The sequence below is a fragment of the Manduca sexta genome, chromosome 20 (genome assembly GCF_014839805.1).
Source record: "Manduca sexta isolate Smith_Timp_Sample1 chromosome 20, JHU_Msex_v1.0, whole genome shotgun sequence".
Lineage (NCBI taxonomy): Eukaryota > Metazoa > Arthropoda > Insecta > Lepidoptera > Sphingidae > Manduca > Manduca sexta.
The window spans coordinates 5,490,579-5,517,160 of record NC_051134.1 but is presented as its reverse complement, the minus strand read 5'-3'; the positions used below and the strand labels follow the sequence as shown (position 1 = coordinate 5,517,160).

General features: G+C 35.8%; 3 protein-coding genes and 1 long non-coding RNA gene across 6 annotated transcripts; all 4 read left to right on the top strand.

Annotated features, from left to right (window-relative positions):
• The first annotated feature begins 2,108 nt into the window (after positions 1-2,108).
• LOC115443505 lies at positions 2,109-4,575 on the top strand. Its single transcript, XR_003938621.2, has 3 exons — positions 2,109-2,232; positions 3,330-3,380; positions 3,661-4,575. It is a non-coding gene; the product is annotated as an uncharacterized LOC115443505 (long non-coding RNA).
• Positions 4,576-5,599: 1,024 nt separating this feature from the next.
• On the top strand, positions 5,600-15,968 carry LOC115443503 (WAP four-disulfide core domain protein 18-like). 3 transcript variants are annotated; one of them, XR_003938618.2, is made up of 5 exons: positions 8,619-8,686; positions 9,728-9,778; positions 10,345-13,350; positions 15,056-15,106; positions 15,776-15,968. XR_003938618.2 is itself a non-coding variant. In XM_037440751.1 (3 exons), exons 1-3 carry the CDS (start codon positions 5,616-5,618, stop codon positions 7,900-7,902), a joined length of 291 nt encoding a protein of 96 aa, XP_037296648.1. In that variant the 5' UTR covers positions 5,600-5,615; the 3' UTR covers positions 7,903-8,021. The 3 variants fall into 3 exon arrangements, 2 of the variants coding, with proteins under 2 accessions (XP_037296648.1, XP_037296649.1); XM_037440751.1 differs by lacking the exons at positions 8,619-8,686; positions 9,728-9,778; positions 10,345-13,350; positions 15,056-15,106; positions 15,776-15,968 and adding exons at positions 5,600-5,715; positions 6,943-6,993; positions 7,763-8,021; XM_037440752.1 differs by lacking the exons at positions 8,619-8,686; positions 9,728-9,778; positions 15,056-15,106; positions 15,776-15,968 and adding exons at positions 5,603-5,715; positions 6,943-6,993 and having other exon boundaries at positions 10,345-11,204.
• A 1,837-nt stretch (positions 15,969-17,805) lies between these two features.
• Positions 17,806-21,914, top strand: LOC115443501 (WAP four-disulfide core domain protein 18). The gene is made up of 3 exons (XM_030168940.2): positions 17,806-17,907; positions 20,599-20,649; positions 21,689-21,914. Exons 1-3 carry the CDS (start codon positions 17,883-17,885, stop codon positions 21,841-21,843), a joined length of 231 nt encoding a protein of 76 aa, XP_030024800.2. The 5' UTR covers positions 17,806-17,882; the 3' UTR covers positions 21,844-21,914.
• A 1,704-nt stretch (positions 21,915-23,618) lies between these two features.
• LOC115443499 (nigwaprin-b) lies at positions 23,619-25,598 on the top strand. Its single transcript, XM_030168937.2, has 3 exons — positions 23,619-24,075; positions 24,995-25,051; positions 25,342-25,598. The coding sequence occupies exons 1-3, from the start codon at positions 23,967-23,969 to the stop codon at positions 25,485-25,487; spliced, it is 312 nt and encodes a 103-aa protein (XP_030024797.2). The 5' UTR covers positions 23,619-23,966; the 3' UTR covers positions 25,488-25,598.
• The last annotated feature ends 984 nt before the right edge of the window (positions 25,599-26,582 follow it).

Here is a 26,582-nt window from a genome sequence, read left to right as displayed (position 1 = left end):
GGCGCTCGCAACCCTTGGAAATTAAGTGAACATCCCACATGCAACACACTAACGGGTTACAGGACCTAACGGGACAGGATGAGATAACATGATGACAAGAGGAATAACATTCCCACTAGAGTTATTTGTAACATCGTCCTCTTCTTTTATTTCCAGTGTCTCTTCTCGTTCCTGTGGCGGTATTCTCGCCTGGCGTTGAAGTATGTAAGAGGGATTGTAGATCATTTTTTCTAATTAAAATTCTTTAAAGTATGTCAAAGCCTTGATGAGCTGATGTAAAATTTAGCAAAGTTCATGATCAAAATTAGATCAAATATTTTTACAAGTGTATAGATAAGTGGTTGTTGGAATCTGGTTTATTATCCATAGTAGTGCCTCAGGCATAGTTGTTGGATTAGGTAAGAAAGTTCAGCCTCCTTACAGTGTATCCAAATAGATAAAAGGGTTTCTTGGCATGGAGTTTTCCAAGTAGGTACCTACATACTAAATAATCATTAATTGAGACGTCAAACTTATCTCTTAATGTAATTAAAATGTAGTTTTAATAATTTTGTCATTCCAGTCAAATCAGGACAGTGCCCAAAGTCTCTGTGGGTTGCCCGGCCTTCCGGCTGCTTCTGTTCTGGTGACGGCAGCTATCCTGGATCCGAAAAGTGCTGCAATACCGGGTGCGGCTGGTTCTGCGAAATGGGTTTTCGCAGAACCAGCCAAGCCAATCCAAGCAACTCGTAGTTCAATTCTGCATTCTAAAACCTCACTTAACACCAAATGCATTTAAGTTATTTTGCTGTGATAAGGAACAAATAATAAAGGCTGGCACGTAACTTAATACAAGTTCGAAATCAAGTTATCCCAACCGCTACTAGCATTGATCTTTAAGTCAAACATTCCGATTGGTTTATTTTAGCGATCATTCTACAGACTGCCTCGGTGGCGTAGTTGTATTGCATGTCCGGTACAATAGCGCTCTGAGGTCCTGGGTTCGAATCCCGGGTCGGGCAAAGTGATATCTGGGTTTTTTCTGCACAGTATCAGCCCGGAGTCTGGAATTTGTGCCCGATATGGCGATAGGCTCGCCCCCTATCACATCATGGGACGGAACATACTTGGTGAAAAGTGGGTGCCTTGGTTGCGCCTCTGCATACCCCTTCGGGGATAAATGCGTGATATTATGTATGTATGTATTATACAGATAGGAATTGACATAGTTAATAATCGACTGTTAATCCCATGCGATAATTTTAAATGGAGTTTATAGTGGAGGAAACTGAGTAATAAATGCCATGTTATGTATTATAACTAATTTGTATAGGTATGTATTATAAATTATTATAATAAAAAGCGTTTCATTTTCCTGGTAGCAATACTTATATTATAAATGTGAAAATAAGTCTGTCTGTTTCGCTTTCAAGTTTAAACAACTAAATCGATTTTGTTCAAGTTTGTAACGGAATAAGCTGGAATAGTAAGAAAGTATATGGCAACTGTTTAACCTGGTAAATTTCAATTCAAAAGTCGCGATCAGCACTTAGTGACTATTTTTACAATATTAATTGTATGCCAATGGGCACAGTGATGGGCCTAATTCCTCTTAGTAGTAGGGGAGGCCCGTGCCCAACAGTGGGACAGTATATAATACAGGACTGATGATGATGATGGGTACAGTGAAGGACATATTCCTTAATACTCATATTATGGAGCCTAAAGGCCTTGTAGAGATTCTCTTGTCCCATCCTGGGAGTATTACTTCATCCTTTCCGTTTCACCTTTGAGGGTCGCTGCAAGTGCGAAAACAGGTTGGCGTCAGTACAGCATCACCAAGAATCTCCTGCTAATAGCTGGAAGGTCTAGCCAAACAAAAAACCGTCCTGTAATGGATTGTAACCTGCATAATGTTGTTTAGGGTGAATATTTTTTATTAATATCGCAAAATTAAAGTATGAATTACTTTGATAATAATTGCATTCGTCTCTTAACGGCATTACAAGGACATACAGTAGCATTTATATTATTTAACAACAACATGTTGACCTATATGCGTCGTGGACTGTTTTAGCTTAAAGAACGAGATAGCAGTATACTTTAATAAGGTGTAAAAGGGAAGAAGAACCTGGAATACTGGTTGGTTGTAAAAAACTAGGCAAATCCTTTAAAAGTGAATTATAGGAAGTTATTGTTTCATAAAGTTCTTTGTGTTTGTAAACATGTCTCGTTACTTCATATTCGTGATCGGTGGGCATTTTATTCTTAACATATTATCTATTATCCTGACATACTGTCTGTCTGAAGGCGATAAACTCCTAAACTACGAACGAATTTCGATGAGATTTGATATGTAGATAGTTTGAAAGCCTGAGATGAAGTGAAGTGAAGAAGACTGTACGTTCAAAACCTAAGGACATGTACTCTGTCTTTTGTAAAGTTATGTGTGAATTCTTTGAGAATTGTCGCTTGTTTTACGGTAAAGAGAAACCTCGTGAGGAAACCTGTATACCTTAGAAGTTCTCTATAGGTATTAGAGCGTATGTGAAGTCTGTTAATATATGGCTGATATTATAGTTATGTTGGTCCATTAGTTGCATATCAAAACAGAAGAATAAGGCATTCTAAATGTGTTCATCAGTCGTTATAAGTCTGGAGTTATATAATGTAACATATTTGGATATGTTACGGTTTTCTGAACTAGCCCGAGTACAACAAACAAACACACATCACACACAGTTATATGCTAAGGGGTATGTCCCGTCCTGGCTCTAGTAGTCTTATTAAATGGCTGATGTTGTATCTCCATAATATGTAGACCAGCGGAATTATAACTTAGTGGTATTTAAAAAAATATATGAAAACAGGTTTATACCATTATCCTTAAAGCCACCACTATTATCAGTTATAATTGGCAAGGAATTTAATAGACGGGTGTGTCGTTTGTGTGTTGTTAAAGACTTGTACACCTAGGCATAAAAACTATACGTTTAATCTAGAATATGGACTAAGTACGGTAGTTTCGTATATTTAAATACGAAAAAAGTCTTGTAGAAATAGCAAAATGGGTTGAAAAGTTGGCCAGTAATTCATATTTTAAAGATTTTTGTGAGCCAGTTTAGGCCCTTAGGGGGTTCTCCCGCTTTGTGCATCTCTTTTTTGTTGATAGGTAACTGTCTTCTACAAGAATTTAGATTATACTATTTATTAAGTGGCCTTTGAAAATTCTTTTACTTCTAAATGAAATATATTTTGAATAAATGCTTTAATAATAGACTTTTTGGTCCTATATCCCGATGTTCACAATGAGATCTTGAAATTAAAATAATTTCTTCTTTTATTTCCAGTGTCCCTTCTTATTGCCATGGCGGTTTTCTCACCTGCCGCTGAAGCTCAAGGTAAAGTGGATCTTTCCATAATATAAATTAAATCTCTTCAAAAACGCACAAAACCATGAAAAGTGGCCTCCAAATTATGCAAAATGCGATAAATTGATAATCTTGATATAAATCTAGTTGCTACATTTGCCTGAACACTCCTCATAACTAGAATTGGGGTTAAAAACCTGGCGCAGATTAGCACGATAGATACAGACTAATATATTAACATTGATCGAGCTGTCAGAAATTACTTCTCAATACAAATTAAATTCAAAGCCGTATAAAAACCTCTTTCCAGGAAAGGCAGGCCGTTGCCCGCAGGTTCGTCCAGGAAGTGGAGGCGCATGTGCCAGCTTATGTACGAGTGACAACAGCTGTCCTGGACCCCAGAAATGCTGCAGCAACGGCTGCGGCCGCTCTTGCATCACACCAAGATCCTGAGACATGCTGGACTAACCCTATCTCTTGGGGGCGAGCAATGTACCATATAGCCGAACCTCGTCTCCTTCGACACCTTTTGAAAACACATCCACTCATCGATATACATATATGTACAACCTACTAGATTTGGCGTTCCGAACATTCACTGACTGACTTTAGTATGGTCAATATTGACAGCCTGTGGTTGTGTGGAGTGGCGCTCATGATATAAGAACTCGAGTCTAAATGTAAACCTGGATTTGAATAAAAAATATTAGTCAAGTTCAAGTGTTTAATAGGTTATAACAGTGATGATTCGGTTGCCATTTTAGTTCAGATTTTGAACTATTAGTTTATATGAACGATCGTGTCTATAGAATTTACGTCAATGCATCTACTATTGTAAACATAAACCTAGAGTAAAATCAAAATAAAAATACCCTATCGCGAATGCATTGTTTGCGTTACCGTTATATGCTATGCGCAGGTTATATTGTATTCAATTTGTATTTTTTAAGTGCCAACATGACTAATAAATCTTTTTTATTTATTTTAAGGGTCAATACTTTGGCATTATCGAAATTATGTTAATATATTCTGTTGCATACCTTTTGCCCAAAAACCCATGTCATGCGGCTCAATAAGGCTCCAAAACTTATGATAATTCCAGAGGCGGTATCTGATGTATTATCATTCTAAATTTGCGCTCACTTAACACGGTTAATCAGTTAATTTGTATTTGTTTAAATTGTAATGTTTGTTATCGTACTAAATAATATTATATTTAACTGTGGTGTTGTTGTTTTATTTTAGGGTAAAAATATTATGTCATTGAGATAGGTTAAGATAAAAAGTTTGGACTGAACAATACCATAAAAAAAGAAAACCACCTCCAAATTCACTACAATCAATTAATTATGGAAGTTTATAAACGCTTCAATAAGATAATATTAAACACAAGCAAACTAATTGTCCACAATCGTATTTTATGTTTATATCCACATTAATTCATTTCAAAACTAGATTACATATCTTGCTTATGTTTTAATGGGAGTGGTTTTTAAAGCCGGTATTTTTTTCGATAAAACGTTTTTTATTTTTTGCCTTTTTTGTAGTTATAACACAACTAATTAATCGCAATACAGGCAGAATAATTGTCGTTATATTTATTTAGGAAGTTTCCTGCTCTATCTCCGACATTCAAAACCAAACAAGCAATATTTTTAATAAGGTAGTAGCTGCTTTGCAGCGAAGCGAAGCTGCATTGAACCCAAAACAAAAATAATCATAAAAATACTATTTCATTTCGAGGAGTTCCTCTCTCCATTTTCAAAGTCTTATAATACCAATGAAATTAAAATAAATATATTCTGAAGTTCTATGAAATCTGACGTATAGAGAATCATTTAAATACGAGGTAAAAAATTATCGCCTTATAACCATAAATAAAAATATTTTTCTTCCTTATAGGTAAAAACTGGTACAGGGAACTAAATATTTGCCCTCCTTTTTTAACCTATATTTTTTTACTACATTTGTTAGCTTGACAAGGGTCCGCTTATACAAACACAGCGAACTTTTGGTTACAAGGCTCAGGACGGTCACTGGGAGAGGATGACTTCAATGATTAGGGAATTTACTCTCTTATGACTACGCTTTGTAGTAATACAAATAATTGTTATTCACAATAAATAGTCACTAACCGCAACGGTAAACCCCCAAACTTTTCAAAATTAAAAAGAGAGGGTGATATGTATGACTGCTGTGCGAAAGAGATACAATACCAACTTGAATCGTGATGTTGTGCACATGACGTGAATCAATAAAAGGTAAATGCTATATAAGAGTAAGCAGATATGTTTGTTTATTACTGTTTCTCAAGACTGTTCTAAGAAAACACTCAGTAAGATGTCCCGTTACCTGTTGATATTTGGTGAGTAATGTTTCATACTTTAACTTTCCTATAATTTCAATTTTTATTTTTCTATTGTCATGTCATTCATAAAAATTTATTAATATTTATTGCGTAGTCCATAAAATAAGAAACCTTGCTATTTGTAGTAAAATATGGTACTAAACCCTTGTACTGAAACATGAACTTTAAAACAAAAAAGCAAAAGTGGGATCTTCCAGCAGGTTTGATATTTTATTGGTCAGGCTAATAGCTCATTCCCACCATTTTGTCGATTCTAGGGCTACAGCTGATTAATCTAATCATCTGGGCAACGTAGTAAGAAGTTCCAACAAAAATTCCATTAATGAGGACTTCAAGAAATAATTTTGTTACCGTTTTTCCTGGATCTTGTTACTTGTCATGGTAATTGAAGTTATCGTTGTAATGTCATTGTTGGCATACCTGTACATATTGTAAATTACTAATTGGAAAATAATTGAGTAAAAACGGAAACCTCCACATAATATAATGTATAATAATTGTACACAAACACACACTTTTACGCCACACACACATTCACCCCTTCTAGGTGAGAGAGCTACAAGTGTTGCAACCTACTTTCCGCCGTGTGTATTCCGTCCCATGATGTGACAGGCGAACTTTACGCCATTATTTTAATTCCTGGTTCTGGGCTAACATTGAGTAGAAATATCAATTTTTCCGACCCGGGGATTGAGCCCGAGACCTCAACATAGTCGTACCGTAACACAACTACGCCACTGACGCATTTAATAACTTTAAATACAACTTGTAAATGATAATCACGGTGTGGACTTTGTTTACAGCAGGAATGGATTGTATACACCTGGAGTACCACTGTGTCGTCAACTAACACCACTCTTAATGGTTTAGACCAGCCGATCTCAAACATTTTTGGCCATGGTACCCTTTAGAAAAATTAAATATTTGACATACCATAATCAAACATTTGTTTTGTATGATTTATGTGTATTTTTTCACTTGATCAGTTGCTTGATATCAGCCTTTATAGGAGACTGTGGCATGCTCATGGTCCATCATCAAGTGTTCTAATATGGCTAATATATTACGGAGATCTCAGAAGTTTCACTGTTTCTACTTATCCGCGGAAGACACTTAGTATAGCTCATAATACTTACTTGAGAAACGCAATATCACATTGCATACAGATACGTTGTTTATCTTCAATTACATTGCGTATTACAATGGTTCATTTTTGTTTTCCAGTGGCCCTCACCGTAGTCGTCGCAGTCTGCACTCAAGGCGCTGAGGCTCAAAGTAAGACCAAATTATGTTTAAAAGTTTGCTCAATGTCTATATCTTTAAATATATTATTAAAAAAACAATTAATTATCTTCTGATATGGCTTGCGATACTGTAGGCGTTTTGCCCCCCATTCGTTATTACGAACGAACGAACGAACCTGAAGGCCAATATGGCAGCAAACACTAAAAGTGTAATTTGGAGCGCTACAAGCTTGCAAACGACATTTTTGACACCCGAGGTGTCGGCCACACCAATGGCGTCGAAAAGATTTCATCAACTATACTAAACACAGTGTATTATAATACAGCAGAAGAGGCATCAGATATAATAAATACAGTATAAAGTTTTGTCATGCTTTTGTAGCGCTCTTTTTATCGCGCGTAGCGAATGTTTATGCATTATGCATCTTTGTAGGGATTTTTTGGCGCGCCGGCCGCGTACTCCGCACTGGCGTTGCGAGCACAAATACACAACAGGTGCATTGGCCGTAGCTTACTCGTGGTTATTTATTTGTATGTGTCGACATAGCGACCTCTGTACACAAAGTTAAAGCGCCGTAATGGCTTACGTGAGTGCCGCATTCTGGGATCAGCCTGTGTATATCTGTTTGTGTGTTTCGATTTTAAACTTCCCCGCATAATTGTATCTACTGGCGAGGGGCAATCATCTCTCAACACTCGATACCCTATCTAGACCCTATTCCACTTACCATTAGGTGCAGTTCAGCCACATTGCAGCGTCCGTATGAATAAAAACAACTTATAAAATTTTTTCTTTCTAGCTAAGCCAGGCCGCTGCCCGACCATTCGACCAGGTACTGTCGGAACGTGCGTCGAAGCATGTATAAATGACTCCAGTTGTTCAGGCAACAAGAAATGCTGTGGCAACGGATGCGGACACGTCTGCAGAAGTCCTGTATAATAATAAATTCTAAGAACTTTTTAACCCTCTAAAATGTTTTTTATCTGTGATCAGTATTTGGCCATAAGGGCTATTTTTGTAAATGTTTTGTAAGTATTAAAGTTGAATATATCCACTGACGAGTGATTTATTTCACGACACAATAGATAACCGATTCAGTTTAATTGAAAAAAAATACGTTTGTTTTAAACCACGACAAAATCTAAGAAGCTTATAATGCAGCAGACGTAGGTTAGATTACTCGCCAACATTGATTTATAAAAACACAATAGCTAAACTTTTATTTCACATTACGTGGGTTCTGATGTAGTATCTTCATGGTCAATATATTAAAAAAATCGCCAAAATCCACCACAAAAGCTCCTAAATAAAATATTAAGCATAAGTTCATGCCTCTGTCCCTGAATGATAAGGCAGATGTTTTTTTATTTTTATTTATTTTTTTAAATAAAGGTAAGCAATTAGTGCATTCGTATTTCGCTGAGGTTATTCAAATATGTCCCATGATGTGATAGAGAGCGAAACACGCCACTTCGCATTAAATACTAAATAATATTTACTGATAGTATACGTAGTTCACTAACCGTAAAGGTGATTCCCCAAGAAATAAAAAGAGATGGCGGTATGTAAATAACTCGACGCGAAAGAGAGAGATAATCGAGAAGAAGTGGATCCTAAACAAGGTAAATGCTATATAAGAGTGAGGAAATGTGCGACTTTATTATTGTTTCTTAAGCCTGATACAATATTAGACGCAAGATGTCTCGTTACTTCTTAGTTTTTGGTGAGTTCCATACATAGTATTTTATTCTCAGATCCGCTTGCGTACAACTTTTCGGGTACGGTCTTTATATTAAGCGACAATAATGTCGATTTTTGTAGTACCTAGGTCAAGGATTATGTACAAACTTCAGCAATTTACAATATCACCTACATAAACATCTTATCTATATTAAATTAATGTTTACTGATTAGAAAATACGATCACACGAAAATTGACGTCACATCGGAACTTAGGAATTCCATTGTTATCAAAAATAAGAGGAAAGGCCCATTTTATTAGTTAATTAGTCATTAATGATCTTGATATCTCTAAGGCCTAGACAAGGCCTACATGGACTCTACCACTAACCTATGACTAGCAGTATTACTTAATTAGACAAATAATATTTTAGTTTTCTCCCGGTGTTTCAAAGACTTTGCAGCCTTCGTGGTCACGGGGCAGACTGAGGTGTTGGTCATCCGCAAAGTCAAAGTTACAATTATACAACTATTTAAATTTTAGCTGTTGGTAGTTCGATCTACGCAGAATGAGCTCGCACTGTCTTGATTTTAATGTTTTATTCGCGTAAACATAAAAAATCATTATACACATATATTAAGCCTATATTTATATCCCGTTCTATTGCTGGGTACGAAGATCCTTCACCAATTAGGTTTAGGTTTTAGTCCATTACGCTGACCTAGTGTAGATTACTAGACTTCACATACAATAAAAAATCTAACAAGGGATGCCTAGGTATAGTCAGTCACTAATTAGCTAAAGAAATACAAAATTTCAAATCGCCTTAAAACTTTTCTATGTCAACAATAGTTTTTCTTTAGCAGAAAAACTTTAAAGAGTGGAATTTATATTAGATAAAGCGAAAAAATATTTCGATTGAATTTAATATGTAGAAAGGTATTGAAGTTTTGAAATTGTTCAGCTACTTTTGTGTCTGACTGTACATACAGAAGTTTCCACGATGCATTCCTACATCGTTTAAGTTAGACTGTTAATCAAAATTTACGTTACAAATTGCATTAACTACATTTTATTTTCCAGTGGCCCTCTTGGTGGTTGTGGCAGTTTGCACCCAAGGCGCTGAGGCTCAAAGTAAGACTAAGTATATTAAAATTCGACCTTGTAAGTAGGTATTTGAGAGTAAAAAATTAGGGTTAAATCAAAAAAGGAAAAAAAACGATTCGAAAAAAAGGAGGTCTCAATCCGATGTACGATTATAATATTTTTTTATCTTTGTTACCCCAGTCGTTATTTATTGATCGATTTGAAAAATTATTTTAATATTTGATAGGACATACGTCCAGATTGGTTCCATAGAATTATTTTTAAAATCAGTTCAGTAATTTATTTGGTTTTATTATGATTTTATTTTGGAGGTATTACGATTAGCCGATTATTACGATTACTGTTTTTTCAATCATCTATTTGACGTAAATTATTTCTTGAGACAAGCAAATCGTATTGAAGCAACCACAATCGAACCTGGGATCTCCCAGTTCATAGCTTTTATGCGCCGGAGACGAATTGTTATTTACATTATTGACTATAGAATTCTAGTAAGCGGTTTTTTTAAAAACAAAATGCGACATTGAACAGCGTCCATCGACAAAAAATATTTCTTTTTTCAAGTATACTAATATAAATATTTTCCTTTACAGACAAGTCAGGTAGATGTCCAAGGGTTCCAGGAGGATCAGGTGGAATATGCGTAGAGGGGTGTTCTGGTGACCGCAGTTGTCCAGGCCGTCAGAAGTGTTGCAGTAACGGTTGCGGACGCGTCTGCAAAAACCCTGTCTAGTTTCTATCATAATATTTATCTCCTCTTCATTAAGTTCGTGTTGTTTCGTTCTTATTACACTGTACTAGAGCGCTTCGGTGAAATCTAGCAACGGCAGTGTACTATAGCCTTAACTTTATAATAATAATAATATCAGCCCTGTATTATATACTTGCCCACTGCTGAGCACGGGCCTCCTCCACTACTGAGAGGGATTAGGCCTTAGTCCACCACGCTGGCCTAGTGCGGATTGGTAGACTTCACACACCTTCGAAATTCCTATAGAGAACTTCTCAGATGTGCAGGTTTTCCTCACGATGTTTTCCTTCACCGTTAAAGCGAACGATAAATTCACAAAGAATACACACATGATTTTTTAGAAAAGTCAGAGGTGTGTGCCCTTGGGATTTGAACCTGCGGACATTCGTCTCGGCAGACCGTTCCATACCCAACTAGGCTATCGTCGCTGCTTAACTTTACCTTTACGGAAAAAACTTGATATTTAGAGAGTGTAAAATCTTTTACGCAGGAATCTCAATCTTAAGGATAAGCATAATAATCTTAAAGCTAGAGCTGTGTGTACGGTATTTGACATTAATCCTGTAAATTTATTTTGTGAATTAAATATATACATCCTTAAAGTGTGTATAGTATTTACCTATATTATCGACGTACAGTAAAAATATCTATCTAGAGTGTCAAAAATACTTAAAACAAAATAATAATATAGTGATAAAAAATATTTTTTTTGTATTACTTAATACGTCATAGTTTATTTACTAGTGGTCGTATTTAATCCTTAATCTTCGAGCCGATGTAACAACCAAAATAAGTGATTTGTAAGCAAGTAAAATATTTATTGTAATACAAAATGATATATTTTTGCGATGGATCAGAAAAAAACGAGATAATCGTTTATTAAAAACGGCAATAAACAATCCTAATCTTATTCTTCGAGCAGATAAAACAATCAAAATAAATTATTTGTACATATGGAAAAAATATTTATTATGATTAAAATTGATACATTTTGTCGATACATACGAAAAAGTGATAATTGTTTATTGAAAACAGTGGTAACACAATGTAAATAAACTTTTGGTATTTAAGTTAACTGCTTCCAAGCAAGCTATGTCATAAGATATTTTACTGACGTCACTTGTCCGGGCCGAGATAAATGCTGCAGCAGCGGTTGTGGATACGATTGCAAAGGACCTGTGTAATAATATAAATTTATATTGAGGTCTTATTGTCTATGCCATACGTTATTTTAAAGTATGTAACGCACCGCGTCACGTTTAAAAAAATATAAATTGGCGTATAGCCATTCCACGCTAATTCGACGAAAATAATGTAACGACCGTGTTTGAGTTTACTGTCATAGAGAATAAGGTGGTAGTATAAGCTATAGTCGCCGATTACCTCGGTGGCGTAATTGACCTGCATGCGCGTTACGGTAGCATTCTCAGGTCCTGGGTTCGAATCCCGGGTAGGGCTAAGTCATATTTGGGTTTTTCTGCTCAGTATCAACCCCGTGTCTAGAATTTGTGCCCGATATGGCGATAGACTCGCCCCCTATCACATCATGGGACGGAACACACTCGGCGAAAAGTGGGTGCCCTGGTTGCACCTCTGCTTACCCCTTCGGGGATAGCTGCGTGATGTGTGTTAGTGTGTAAGCTGTAGTGCTATTCTAAGGTTACTGTCATAGAGAATAAGGCCCCTGTAGTTTTATTCTTTAAAAACACAGCGTGAAATGAGGTGATCATCGACATCTCGGCTGATATATGTGATTATTATTTAAGCACAGAGATTATTCAAGTAGATAATTGTTATTCGTTGTAATGTAGGTATTAAAGATATCACATTTATTGATATTGCTTTTTGATATAACCTCGCATTTTTTTCTGGTTTATTTTTATTGTCAAGCTGTTTGTATGATGATATTGCTCATTTTAATATTGCGTTACTAGATGAAATCGTAATGGTCTTCTTGAGAATAACATTACAATAAGTTACTCTAACCGTAGATGTACAATGTAAAAGTGTGAGTGACGAACAAAATAAATACTGTAAGAGAATTCGTCGCACCGGCAACAACACATTTGAAGTCAGAAATACACTCTCGCATATTCACACTTAAATACAGTGTCAAAAAATTTGTAAACTAAAATCGGGAGATTTAGGGCCTGTACCTGATCAGATTATCATGCGCAGGAACAACTGCTTTACATGCTTACCGGGGCTTAGGGTATTGCAGCACCAATTTCCTGGCTCCGAGCTGCGACAGAGCAACTTTTAATATGGAAAAATTCAGTTACAACTTTTTTCGTCCCGATCTGGGATTCGAACCCAGGCCCTCAGCGCTATAGTCATACTTGTCCGCGTACGCATTACAACGACCACCGAGGCATGCCAGGTTGTGTTACAACCCTCGGCTACTCTTTATTGGTAAAAGGTATAATTTATACATACGTCTACGCAGTATTGTAACTATTTTCCCTCTGAACATTACACTGCGTCTGTGTTTTCCCAAACCACTCAGGGGCCTTATTCTCTATCCCGCACGTTATTTTGACAGTGCGTAACAAGCACGTAACACAACGCATCATGTTTAGGACTACAGAAATTTGGCTTACAGAATACCATTCCACGCACATTTCTCGAAGATAACATGACACGGCCGCGTTACGCGTTTACATTATCATACAGAATAAGGGCCCAGGATTAAATGCGTTTAACTTTAACACCTACATGACAGAGATGCACTGAGTAAGTGAATCAATATAAGGTTGACTAAAGGCTATATAAGAGAAAGGAAATATTGTTTACCGCATTCTTAGACCTAACATCCGTACCAATATGTCTCGTTGCTTCCTTGTATTTGGTGAGTTTTAGCATAAGGACCTATTTTACCGAATAAAATATTTTTCGAGAAATTATATTAGTCGAGGTTTGAAATTACCGTTTGTACGTTTTATTTTGAGCATGGTAAAGTGACTACTACACCTGATGGTAAGCGGAGTGGGGTCCAAATGTGTCGACTGATAAGAGATGATTATCCCTTGCCAGTCAATACAATTATGTCGGCCTGTTTGAAACTGAATACACAAGCTGATCCTGGAACGTGACACGTGGGCAACCATGGCGGGTTATACAACTCGTGTTCGGTGGTCGCTAACCGGGCGGTTACAAATAACCTGACACTAGCAACTGATTTATATTGATATTTTATCTATATATATAAAAATTGAACGGCTGGACCGATTTCACTATTTTTTTTTGTTGTGTTTGTTATTGTCAGGAGAAAGATCTTATGAAATAAAAAATTCAAAAAATTGCGCGGAAAATTAGAAAATTTAAGAAAACTTAACGAAAATATTAATTTTATATAACTGTCAATTGTTTGAAATAACTGTCAGCGATTGACAGAATGCGCGCTGCAAATTCATAGTTAAGACGGGACAACGTCTGTCGGGTCAGCTAGTTTATGTGTAATAATGTCATTTAACTTCATTCTCGCTGTAGACTGTATAAAGGGGGCTGTAATAAAATAATTATTAATGTTTTAGATTTTACAAGGCCTCCTTTTGACTGCTTATTTTTTTGTTAAATTTTTGTATAGGGGATTTACGTTAGTGTAGATTTTGAGGAAATAAATAATATTATTGATCATTTTCCTGCAGATATTATTATTGATGTGGTGATTGCAGATTATCGATATAATCTATATTCTATATCAGCAATAGTTTGGACTTTACATAAAGCTGCTTATATAGATAATAAACATTGGACTGATTGTATTCTACAATTATATCAGTTGTTCATTGTTTTTTAGCCACGGATTTTTTTTAGAAATTTTAATATGTAACCTGGGCCTAAATTAAATAGAGAATTTTTCGCCCCGTGACTACGTGAGGCACGAAATGTTGGGAGAAAAATATAATATAAAGAACCGCGATTAAATACGAAAAGATTTTATAACGATGTCTAACATTCGTGTAAATTTAAGAAATAATTATGTTATGGTATAACATCTAATGGGAGGTACTTATCAAACTGTTTTTTGCTGTTCATTAATTGTTTGATATCAAGCTTAGTAGAGGAGAGGTGAAGTCGCTTGCCAGGTTCAGCATTTAGTATATTAATGTATTTTGTTCTTAATTATATTCTTTTACATTCTTGGATATAGCCACTTGAAGTACTGGTGAACATAGGGCTCCCAGATTAGCTTCCAGATAAAGATTTCCAGATGGATCTGTAAAAGCCACGTGGATTTAAATTGTTCCTGCAACGTTTATCGCGTTGATCTTTATGTTGCAATGTTTAGATTCATTTATTTTACTTTTCAATTTTATAATACACCTTTAGCGTGTTTTTTTCATTATAGTCAATATTTTACAGAGCCCTGCAAAAACATTTTGGGACGCTAAGGTTTTAGGGATCATACTCTGGGTATAACTGCATAGGATAATTTGTTGTTTATTCAAATAGCAGTGACTAATTAATGGTAATTGCTAATGCGCCTTCCTAAATTATCATTAAAAAAAATGCAACTATTGCGTTACATTTCTGTACATTATTTTTTCCAGTCGCCCTCATCATGGTCGTGGCAGTCTGCAGTGAAGGTGCTGAGGCTCTAAGTAAGAATTATATAGTTAGTCTCTTTAAAAATGTGAAATATAAACAATAATAAGGGATAAATTGTTTTACGAAACTCCACACCAATTTCTTCCCGACCAATGAATACGAACTCAATATTTCCTGGTCAATAGAATATATTAATAAGTGACAGAAAACTTTGTACCTTTTTAAGCAAATTTAATGCGGAGAAAGAGTGAGATTTGGCATGATTAAAGTTCGTAACGTTATTAGTGGCGAAGGGTGACATTTTGCGAAAGTAATATATATATAGGTACTACTGTCGTTCCAATGATAATTAGATTTTACATAAATTAAGAAAGGGAAGCCGCTAGGAATCGGATTATTCGTACCATTCGCCACTGGTGTATGTTACAAATATCGCACTCTTAATAAAATTCCAAAATTGCCAGTTTGTGGGAATCGTCAAACAACCAATTTCTGTTTGCGACCTTTTAGGTTTTTCCCTTTTTTTCATGCTATAGGTTTCATTTTTTACCTATCTTTAATAAGCTCATTTTACAGCAACTTCAAAAAAAAGGTACAAAACAAAATTTAGTTTTTTGACGACTGCCACACATTATCAATTTTGAAATAAGTCATTATTTAATTAAGAATTTGGACCACTGGCCGACTACTAATAGTAAATTATATTTATATTTTTTTTCTAGACAAACCAGGTCAGTGCCCGCGAGAGGCCGGTCCTGGAAGCTGTGACAATATGTGTACTAACGACTCCAGCTGTCCCGGAATTCAGAAATGCTGCAGAAACCCTTGCGGATTTACCTGCGCAAACCCCATTATACTTTAAAATGCTGTTAATTTGCCAGATGTTCCAATTAAAATTTGCTAGAACATAATCTATTTGAATTTTTTTATGTGATATGTTTTTTGTAAACTATAAATATTTTTGTCATTGATGAGTAATAATTTCTAGAAAATGGTCATAATATCGTGATATATGGGGTGACAGCAAACAGTACGCCACCTGTAAATATACATATATATTTTTTTTACCACTTGAATTACTTTCACCTTGTTTTACGAACTTCATAAAAAAATGGTAAACATAGGGAGGGAGGAGACTGGAGTTAGTTGGAATGATTTTAGGAAAACCTTCCAGTTTAACATTAATATGTATCCTTTATAATTTATGGACTCAAGCGCAAGGTAGAATATCTTTTTGTAAAATAACTGCACTGATTTGAATTTTTCAATGCACATAACTTTGGTATGAGCATTAAAAAAAATCAGAAATCGTAATAGATGCTACGTTGAAGTTAACCAACTCGGCATTTAAGGTTAGTTTAGGAAAATGAATTTTAAGTCGTAGGTATGATTGATTGATTTAGATTGATTTATTATTGATTGATTAGATGGTAAAAACATTAAAAAAAATGTATTTTTTTAATGAAAATTCATTCTGCTTTTTAAGGTTTTATATATCAATTCTTATATTATTCACGTTTTATATCTATTTCCTGATATCTAAACTAAGGTTTTGATAACTTGCTTGGGTATGAGACAGTTTGGGATTAAATAACGCGTTTCAATTGCACAGTGTCAACTGTGCCCACGTCCCCGTTTTAAATATATTATTAAATAATACAAAAATCTATCTATGTGTATATTTACTACAATAAACTTTACTGGGATATTCGTTATGGTCACTGTCAGCTGAATCAATAAAAAAAACATTTAAAAAACAATATTTATTCGAGTAATGCGAAATGAAATAATATGAAATTATTTATTTTCCGTATTTTTATCTCCTGACCTTCCACAGTGTTACTTCAGTGTTATAACATGTCCTAATTTGGCTTCAAAGGAAATTTTATATGGTACTCAGCAGCTTGGTTAAGCTTCTGGACATTGCAGAGGTCCATAAGTGATGGCAATTACCATCATTATCTGCCTTCTGAAAGCGATATAAAAAATAGAGCAATTACTTTTCCGCTTTATATCGCCCCTTTCGTATGATATGTGCCTTATCCACCGCCATATTAAGTACAAATTCCAATTCTGGCAACTGAGGTGTATTTTTCGAATCGTAAAACTGATTGTTTTCGCCTGACTGGAAATCGAACCAAATTCCTTATAGCTCACAGTAGTGTCCTAAAATCCTTGTCATCCATTGTTTTAGGATTAACGTAGTATTTAAAGTTTATATGCATATTTTGGAAAGTTATAAACAGAAAATTATTAATGTGGAATATGTTGTGCTTTCACAAAAAAAAAACTAGTTCAAGATTAAAAATTAAAAATGATTAAAAATCTCGAATAAGTTTTCTTCTTAATAAAAAAAATACATTTCATTGTTCAAATTGTAAATTCTCAAAAATAAAAAAAAAATATTTATAACTCGAAAACTATGAAAAATCGCGGAACATACATGGGGGTGATTCGTATACCCTAAAGGGTGCTCTATCTCTGGACCTCTGTTTGACACTATATTCCGGGACACCCTGTATATGAATAAAAAACAGATAATAACTGCTGTTCATAACGCCCTATTTGATGCAAATTACTTGACATGATGCAGGAAGTTCAAACCGGCTTAACAATTAAATCGTTCACTGCATCAACACCGTCTGTTAAACAAAGACAGAGATATTGGAATAGGTGTTGTGTAAAAGAGATAACCGTACATTTAATATAACAATAGGGCAACCATTTATAAACATAAATTTAACTTAGAATATAGGTAAATCATATATAAGAGTAAGGAAGTTTATGTTTTTATAATCTCTGTATATTTGCATCAAAACAGACGTTAAGATGTCACGTTATTTCCTAGTATTTGGTAAGTTTCTTTTATTAATATTAGCCAAGGCTTCACCTAGTAAATCACGTATCTCTTTTTAGGGGCCTAGGAAACATCAGCTGTAGTTTTTTAAGTAGGTTTTTTGCTAGGGAAACGTTGTTAGGACTGAGTATCACCACTTGGTTTAATTTTGGTAACACTTTACACGCTGGTTTTGGATTCGGTTAAGTTAAGAATATGTTATATTAGTTTGAGGTTCAGGTGTTGCTAGACAAAGCATATATTACAGTTATTCGCACACGGCAGTGACCTTACTGTAATTGATGGATAATCTTACCATATGCGTGTACAACCTTTCACTGGTGGTAAGATATATTTTATATCCGCTCAGATAGCGACCGTACACAAGATGTCAAGTCGCTATAGTTGACCATGTAAGTGTCGCGTTCCTGGATCAGCCTGTGTATATCCGTTTCCAACAGGGCGGCATAATTGCGGCGACTGTCGCGGGGTAATCTCGTCAGTCGACATTCTATTGGACCCCACTTCACTTACCATCAGGTGGAGCGGAGTCACGTTTCCGTTTTAAAAAATACCTTACAGTTGCACGAAGAAATTAACTACTTTCGATCTGTGTAATTCCGTTCAGGGCTAGACTGATAAGTGCTTCAAGAAACTCGCCGAGGTCCACTACTCGGTCAATAAATAACGTAAACCCAATCCAAATCGGATCAGTAGGTTTTGAGAAAATCTCGAACACATAACCTTCTTTTTGGAGTCGGTTAAAATTTTGTGCCACTGCCACTCCTGGCTTACAAGAGTAGCAGCGGCAGTTGTGAGGCAGAACCTGGGTATAATAATCTGACGAGGAAATAGATTAAACAATTGTTTTTAAAGTGATGTAAAATTTAAGCATTTACTATAAATATGTTTATACTGATAAGAATACATATTTAATTGTTTGATAAGTAGATTGGAATTGCAGATAATGTAGTATCGGTATAGATTTATTAGAAACAAAAATATTGGTCTTTGAGGAAAATAAATATGACAGCCTTCAGGCTGCACGGGGAATTTCCTTAAACAAGTAAATTAAACAGTTTAGAACACATCATTATTTGCAGAAAATTGCGTTATGATTGCATTTTAATTGCATAATATATGATGTGTTTGTTTAACAATGTGTAGTCAAAATGCAACTACTAGCCGCCTTCATCCTTATTTATTTCATTAATAGTATACACACCCTCACGCCTTTTGTTCTCATAGGGTAGGCAGAGGCGCATCTGGTGCACTTTCCGCTGTGTGTATTTCGTCCCATAGAGTTATAGGGGGCGAGTCTGTCGCCATACTGAAATTCCAGGCTCCGGGCTGATACTGAGGTAGAAAAACCCAATATCACTTAACCCGGGCATCGAACCCGAGACTTTAGCACTGTAATCGTACCGTGATACAACAATGCTATTGAGGTAGCCTATTAATAGTATATGATAAATTACAATGCTTAATTGGGTAGATATTGTTATCGTAATTTGATGTCATTCTTCTTTAATCATGACAGATTCTATCGTTTATATCGCATAATTTATGTATGTCTTACTGTAATGACATTTTTCATTAGTAACAAGTTCAGTATTAAAAAAATTGTTACAACATCGATCTAGAATTTTATGGACTTAATTGACCTGATGATTGAAAACCTTTGAGAAGTTGCGGACATTACTGCATGAGAGTAGACCAAAATTATCACTTACCTGATCACGAAGCAGATTTCGGTGATAATCTGTTATTATTTTTAAATAATGCTTTACCAATTACTACTTATAATTTGAATCGTGTTTATGTGTAAGAGCCCTTGTAATTAAAATATATGAGTTTTATTTGAATACGTAAAATCTTATACATTATTTAGATTCCGTCGATATTAACTCTACCACCAGTTCGGAAGCAGTTCTCACCAGAAAAGAACGGGCATGAAACTCTGGTGTTGCTCTTTTCAAAATCAGTTTAAGGTAAACACTACCTACAGTACATGATAAATAAAAGAAGAGGAGAAAAAAAATACAATAGGTTTTTTAGTGTTATTTAGAGCAGTTCATTACGTGGGAATCCTTGCCCCGTTGGTGATAAACACATTGTACAATGCGTCCTCTTTTCCTTTATAGTCTGTAGTCACCTTTGCTTTAAATGTTGGTGAGATTGGAAATAATGATCACATATAATAATTATAACTCTGTGCTCCACAATCTGTATTTTTATTTATTTATTTATGCACTCATCCCCTTATTCATAGACGTTTTTTATCAAAGGATGGAGTAAAGCTGTGATAACAAGTCTATTTCTCAGTGTTGACGGCATGGTAGCCTTCGCAGTGCGTAGCCATAGGGCCGTTGTGATTGGCTAATATGGTTATACCTACAACAATATTAGCTAGTGTTGCTAGGAATAATATTAGCTGTTATTTTATATACAGAGGAGTATATAGGCGGACTTAATGCCAAAGGTACTTTCCGTGATATTTGCTGACGTAGTACTGAATTTTGCCGGCATTGCCGAGTTAAGGGAACAAAACAATGTTTTCATTAACAACAGATTAATTATTTACAGATTTTAGCACTTACATATCACTACTACAACTAAGTTAGTATGCGCACTAAGTTTAGAACATGTATCACGCATCATTTACAAGATTGGAAATGTTTATTGGTATATTATTGTTTTTTGTTTTAGTCGCACTTATTGTCGTCGTGGCAGTAAGCGCTCCTGGTACTGACGCTCAAGGTAAGAGACTCAAAAAACTGAAATTAACAAACACGTTTTAGATTGGAGGTTTTAAACCTAATTTTTTTTTCTTGCTTTGAATAATAAGACAAGCTTGCCGTTCGTCTGATGGTAATCGATACGACCGCCTATAAACAGTAGTAACACCATCCAATACCTTGAATTACAGTATTCTTTGGTATTCCACTGCGCTCGCCATCCTGAGACATGAGATGTTAAGTCTTATTATGTCCAGTAGTTACACTGGCTACAATGTCCTTCAAACCGGAAAATAACAGTGGCTAGACACTATTGCTTGGCGGCAGAAATAGACATTGCGGTGGTATCTACGCAGGCGGACCCTCACACATGAGAGACCTACCACCAGTAAGAAATAGTAATAAAGATATTTAGAATATTCCAGTTCGATGGAGCTATGTTTACAATTTATTATAATTTAAAGACAATAGGTAGATGTCCATGTGAGTCAATAGTCGTTACCATAATGCAAATTTTCCGCTAAGTAACAGTCATATGCATCGAAACGGGTATTGACAGCAGATATTATAACCAAGCCCAGCGTTGCTCATTCACCGACAAGGTGGACAGATCAGCCCCAGATCTATGGGGAGCAAGCCGGGGCCTATGCCCTGGGCGGCGAATTCAGAGGGCGGTAAATCCAAACTTGGCTGACGAATACACAACAGAGAGACAGAGACATCCAGAACATTATAAACATAAATAATTATTTCTCGCGGGGCGTAAAATGATGATGATGATAAAGTAAAAAATATAGGTTGTCAAGGGCGGCATTATCCAGATTTTGCCCCGCCTCCAAAAAATTCAAGATCCGGGACTGGGACAGATGACATGATAAAAGTCACAGGAACACGGACCTAGGCCGCTTCCGACAAATCAGTCGAGAAAACATTAAGGTCGATGTTCAGTAGTGAATTTCCTTTTGTGGCTGATGATGATGATGTTTAAGCACCACGCCTGCTTTCAAATAATCTTCGGTATGATATTGTTCTAAATACAAGTCACGCTAAATCTTTTACAGTCAAGTCAGGCAGCTGCCCGCCAGTGGATCCTGACGCGTATGGCCCATGCGTGGAGGCGTGTTCTGGCGATGGCAGCTGTCCAGGGAACCAGAAGTGCTGCAGTAACGGATGCGGACACACCTGCAGTCCTCCTATAAAGATTATACCTCTCTAATTTATCCTTACCAGTATACATGGCGATATTATGTTTTATTCCATTTTTAAAATATATATTGCTTTTATAATTTTCTGACTTTTTTATTGGGGAATACTGGCTACTTAGTTTCTGTGTTCTCCTATTATTAGGTTATCAGCATACGTAGAGTCTATTTTCCAACCGAATTATGATATGAATAAGCACGACTTATGACGCGACTGACAAACGGCAAATCAAATCAAACTAAATCAAAACATTATTGCTTACGAATATTGTTACATTATTTAGAATAGGCTATAGAAGGTTGTCTCATGCCAATAGATACAATCATGCCGGCTTTCTTAGCTGTCTCTTCACGCTACAGCGGAAGTACCCAGGATTTTGGAAGCAGGGAACACGCGCAGGCATACTATTCGAAAACGTAATGTCGCGGCAAAGAGTTAGCTTTATCCTTGACCCGGGTTATTTATACTAATTAGGCAATTATTCTAAAACAACGTACTTCAAAACGATAAATAGTTTTAATATACCTATTGTTTGATGGGGAAATACAAGTACAGTTACTAGTACGTTAGTTACACTAACTAGTGTTTCACCGGTTAGCCCACCTACTTATTGTCTCATGCGACGTAAACATCGAGCAAAAATACATTGTCTTGCTTAAAGTCAGCGAGTGTCGACCACTACCCGAGCATTGACGTTGGGTAGCGACGGTCAAACCAACACAATGATGGGCGCCGGGAGAGGCGTGCAAGAAGGTGCACGTGCACCCTGCAGCCCAAAAATAAATCACCTAAAAATATGTCACTGCAACAATTCGAACTATTGACCACAGAGTTTTTTTTTATGATAAAGCATTTTCAAAAACCTGCGCGATTTCATTCAAATAAAATCTTAATGGTATTATGTATAGGTAGTATAGTGCGTAGGTGCAAATTTACCTCCTTAAAATTAGTCTTGGCAGCTCCCATGAAATAAAAAAATATATATTGCGATAAAAAAAATAACAGTCGTAGCATTACTAATGACTAACAAACGCTCTGAGAAAACGAGCGCTTCCAAAAATATGAGATTCTCAACAAATTTATTGTGATTAGCAGTGAAGAACTATTGCACCTATATTAATCATATTTCAGGACGTGACTAAACCATATCGCGATGTAAAACGCTCGTGCCGCCATCTGTGGGGAGGATACGTAACTGTTTTCGTTTGATGGAAATGCTTATAGAGTTTGATACAAGTCGATTTGGTGTTCAAAAACAGGCTGGTCATGAAACTTTTATAAAAATATCAACTATTTCAATTCAATTCAAATTTAGACTTAATAAAGTCTAATTATAATGAGTATTTTTTATGAATTTATTTTTTTAATTTTACTTTCAAGTGATCTACATATTTTGTAAATTTATAACAATGAATTTTAACATTGATTAACTAAAATAAAAAGCGGATCTTAAATTAGTGGAATCTGGAAACAATAATTCACACACAAATTCTTCAAGTCGCCTATTTCCATTACATTTAATTTCCTTACACAGTTTTATATTCAAATATATGAAAACTTTCATTAAAATTGTTCAAGGAAAAGTTAAACGCGGAATAGTAAGAATTCATAAAAACAAAACCAGCAAAAGCGTTTTATTTGAACAGCTGCGAAAAGCGAAGCAATTATTTATTAACTTCCTTCGATTATTACCGTAAATTTATTTAATTTTGATGTCATCTTTAAATCGGTCACAGCTGCTAAAGACACGACGTGAGAACGCTTGAATCAAAATATTATCAGGTATACAAGTAAAGGACGAATGAACATATTTTCTTCCTTTCATGGGTATTTCGTGTCGGAGTCGACAAAAATAGACACTTCCATTGGAAGTAGCATACAGCCGTCCCTAATACGAAGATGGCCACCGCGGATTTAGTTTGTTTACCGTGCGTAGGCTGTATATATTGGTAGGGACCCGGCTTGCTGATCACCTTTCCGGGCAGCTCAACTTCGGGCTACTGTGAACCCAACATAACCGTTCAGATGCCCCTCTCGCTAAGCGGTAGTCATAAGTCACGTTCTCCGCGAAACAATAAAAAACAAAGTATTTGTACAAGTTGTGTTTGAACAGATGTTGATAAAATAGATAAAAAAATGGTATTTAAGCGCAAGAACATTTTATTTTTCAATATATTCTTCCCTAAAGTCGAAGGAGACTCACCCGTTACAAACATGTCTCGTTTCTTTGTCATGTTCTGCCTCGGTAAGTATTTTTATATTTTTTTTGGAGCAACTTTTTGGCAATCAGTACATTTCATAAACTACATTCATCAAGATTCCCACACTGTACTATATAATTTCCTTTTATTTTATATATTTTGTCTTGAATTTTTTTATGTCTCTGCAGAGTAAAATTCCTTCTCTTAAACTTAACGGTAACGTGTGTGCATGCGCTTACATAAGTATTGTGACAAAATATATTTGAATAAATGATAAAAGACAAGTAGGCCCCAACATTCCTCTTTATCGTGTAGTCATCATTTAGGTAGCTAGTAAAAGGTTGGTAGGTTAGGTAGGTATACTAACCTAAGTACCTGCATCGTCCTCACTGGTGAGGATCGCGATGCTTTTTTGACGTTTGTTTATTTATAATAGTTCTTTTTCTCCGCTTGCCTGCCAGTCCTAGTAGGCTTTTTTAATAATTTACCTAGTACGATAACTAGGCTTTGTCTGTCTGTTTGCTTCTCTTTAGCAAAGGCCTCCTCCATTTGTTTCTATAAAGTTCTGTTGTCAGCTGTCCTCATCCATGTACCACCTGCAATTACTCTGATTTCATCCACCCACGGTCAGCACGGTCTACCATGTTTTTTTCTTATGACATGTGAACCAGTTCATATTTGTTTTACTCCACTTAACAAAGACCCTTATACGCAAAACAATTTATCTGATCCTTTACCTATGTAATTTGTCTAAATACAGGGTTATTTATAATGAATAATTAGTTAATAAACGTTTGCTTAGCTAAAAGCTATATCATCCCCACTGGCGAGGACCGCACCGCGTTTTCCTCCTATGGTCACGTGCATTGTCTCCCGTATTATATACTTTTTTTTTATTTCCTGTTCCCGTTTCCGTTGACTTATTTATAGATTGTTTATTAATTATAAATTGTTTTTTTGCAGCTTCATTCCTCGTTGCGCTGTCAGCATCCATGCCTGACAGTGACATTCAGGCTAGCAGTAAGTTGATATTTTAATTAAAGTATACAACTGCATCTCCTGAATATCATTTTCAAGTCAAGACTCCTGGGCTGTCGCACCCACGATCAAGGGGCACAGTCGACACTGGAAGCAGTGTGTATCGAGTATGGACTGTGCACCGAGAGATGCCTTGATTTTTAGTTTGCACTTAAATCGAACGACATCCAGAGTCAATACAAATATATTGTGGATTGCACGAACATTTTTTTTGATTTTAATAAATGCAGATGGAGGACGTGTTCCATATTTGATTACTATCTTTTTTTCAGGTGTGAAAGCTGGCCAGTGCCCTCCTAATGATGTCATATCAATCTGTATGATAGATGGATCAGAGTGCTACAGCGACAGCGAGTGCCCTGACTCCTCTAAATGCTGTGAGTGGGGCTGTGCGCGTAAATGTGTCCCTGCTGTTTGAACTAATTGAACCCTGCTCGAGATTGTATTGACAAACCTAAATAGATTTTGCTTGTTGTTTTTCGGTTTCAGAACGTTTTGATATTCATTAAAATAAAATTAATTATCATGACGCCTTGTTATTATTTTAAATTGAAAATATAATATTCTTTGTCCCGGCCTATACATGAACATGATGTAGACAGACATGCATTATGTATTGCGCGGCGCAACCACTTTAAAAATAAGAAAAACAAAGGTTAAGGCGTCGCGGCGACAACTCCTGACTCCTGAGACTGATACTAAACGAACGCTACGAGATATCAACACAATTGAGTTTTAATATATTAGTTGCTTTTATAAATCTAATCTACCAGTTCAAATTGCTGCCATCTTTTTATAGAATTTACGGCAAATTAATAATAATAATAATAATATCAGCCCTGTATACTATGCCCTGTATACTTGCCCACTGCTGAGCACGAGCCTCCTTTACTACTGAGAGGGATTAGGCCTTAGTCCACCACGCTGGCCTAGTGCGGATTGGTAGACTTCACACATTCGAAATTCTTATAGAGAACTTCTCATATGTGCAGGTTTCCTCCCGATGTTTCCCTTCACCATTAAAGCGAACGATAAATTCACAAAGAATACACACATGATTTTTTTAGAAAAGTCAGTTGTGTGTGCCCTTGAGATTTGATATTCGTCTTGGCAGTCCGTTCCACACCCAACTAGGCTATCGCCGCTTATTTTATATTATATTATACGGCAAATTACTGCATGAAAATAAGCTAAAACCTGATTGATAACGATGTGGATTTCAATGATAATCTGTTATTATTTATGTAATAAATACTTTATCAAATATTTTGTTTAATGATTATTGACATTTCCTATCCTACGTCAAACGATGAGTTAAAAACACATTGTATAGTACGTAAATCCTCTTTTTTTAGGGTTCCGTACCTCGAAAGGAAAACCGAACCCTTGTAGGATCACTTTGTTGTCCGTCCGTCCATCCGTCCGTCCGTATGTCAAGACCCTTTTTTTTCAAGAACGCGTGGAAGTATTAAGCTGAAATTTATATGCAATACTCAAGTCGGAGTATTGGATA

What these genes read in the sequence shown, in the direction of transcription:
- LOC115443503 (XM_037440752.1), top strand. Translation starts at nt 5,616, where the DNA reads ATGCTATATAAGAGTAAGCAGATATGTTTGTTTATTACTGTTTCTCAA. An exon ending in CCGTTACCTGTTGATATTTG is followed by an intron (nt 5,716 to 6,942) that starts GTGAGTAATGTT and finishes TTTGTTTTCCAG; the next exon opens with TGGCCCTCACCGTAGTCGTC. An exon ending in TCAAGGCGCTGAGGCTCAAA is followed by an intron (nt 6,994 to 10,344) that starts GTAAGACCAAAT and finishes TTTCCTTTACAG; the next exon opens with ACAAGTCAGGTAGATGTCCA.
- LOC115443501 (XM_030168940.2), top strand. Translation starts at nt 17,883, where the DNA reads ATGTCACGTTATTTCCTAGTATTTG. An exon ending in ACGTTATTTCCTAGTATTTG is followed by an intron (nt 17,908 to 20,598) that starts GTAAGTTTCTTT and finishes TTTTTGTTTTAG; the next exon opens with TCGCACTTATTGTCGTCGTG. An exon ending in TCCTGGTACTGACGCTCAAG is followed by an intron (nt 20,650 to 21,688) that starts GTAAGAGACTCA and finishes AATCTTTTACAG; the next exon opens with TCAAGTCAGGCAGCTGCCCG.
- LOC115443499 (XM_030168937.2), top strand. Translation starts at nt 23,967, where the DNA reads ATGGTATTTAAGCGCAAGAACATTTTATTTTTCAATATATTCTTCCCT. An exon ending in CTTTGTCATGTTCTGCCTCG is followed by an intron (nt 24,076 to 24,994) that starts GTAAGTATTTTT and finishes GTTTTTTTGCAG; the next exon opens with CTTCATTCCTCGTTGCGCTG. An exon ending in CAGTGACATTCAGGCTAGCA is followed by an intron (nt 25,052 to 25,341) that starts GTAAGTTGATAT and finishes TCTTTTTTTCAG; the next exon opens with GTGTGAAAGCTGGCCAGTGC.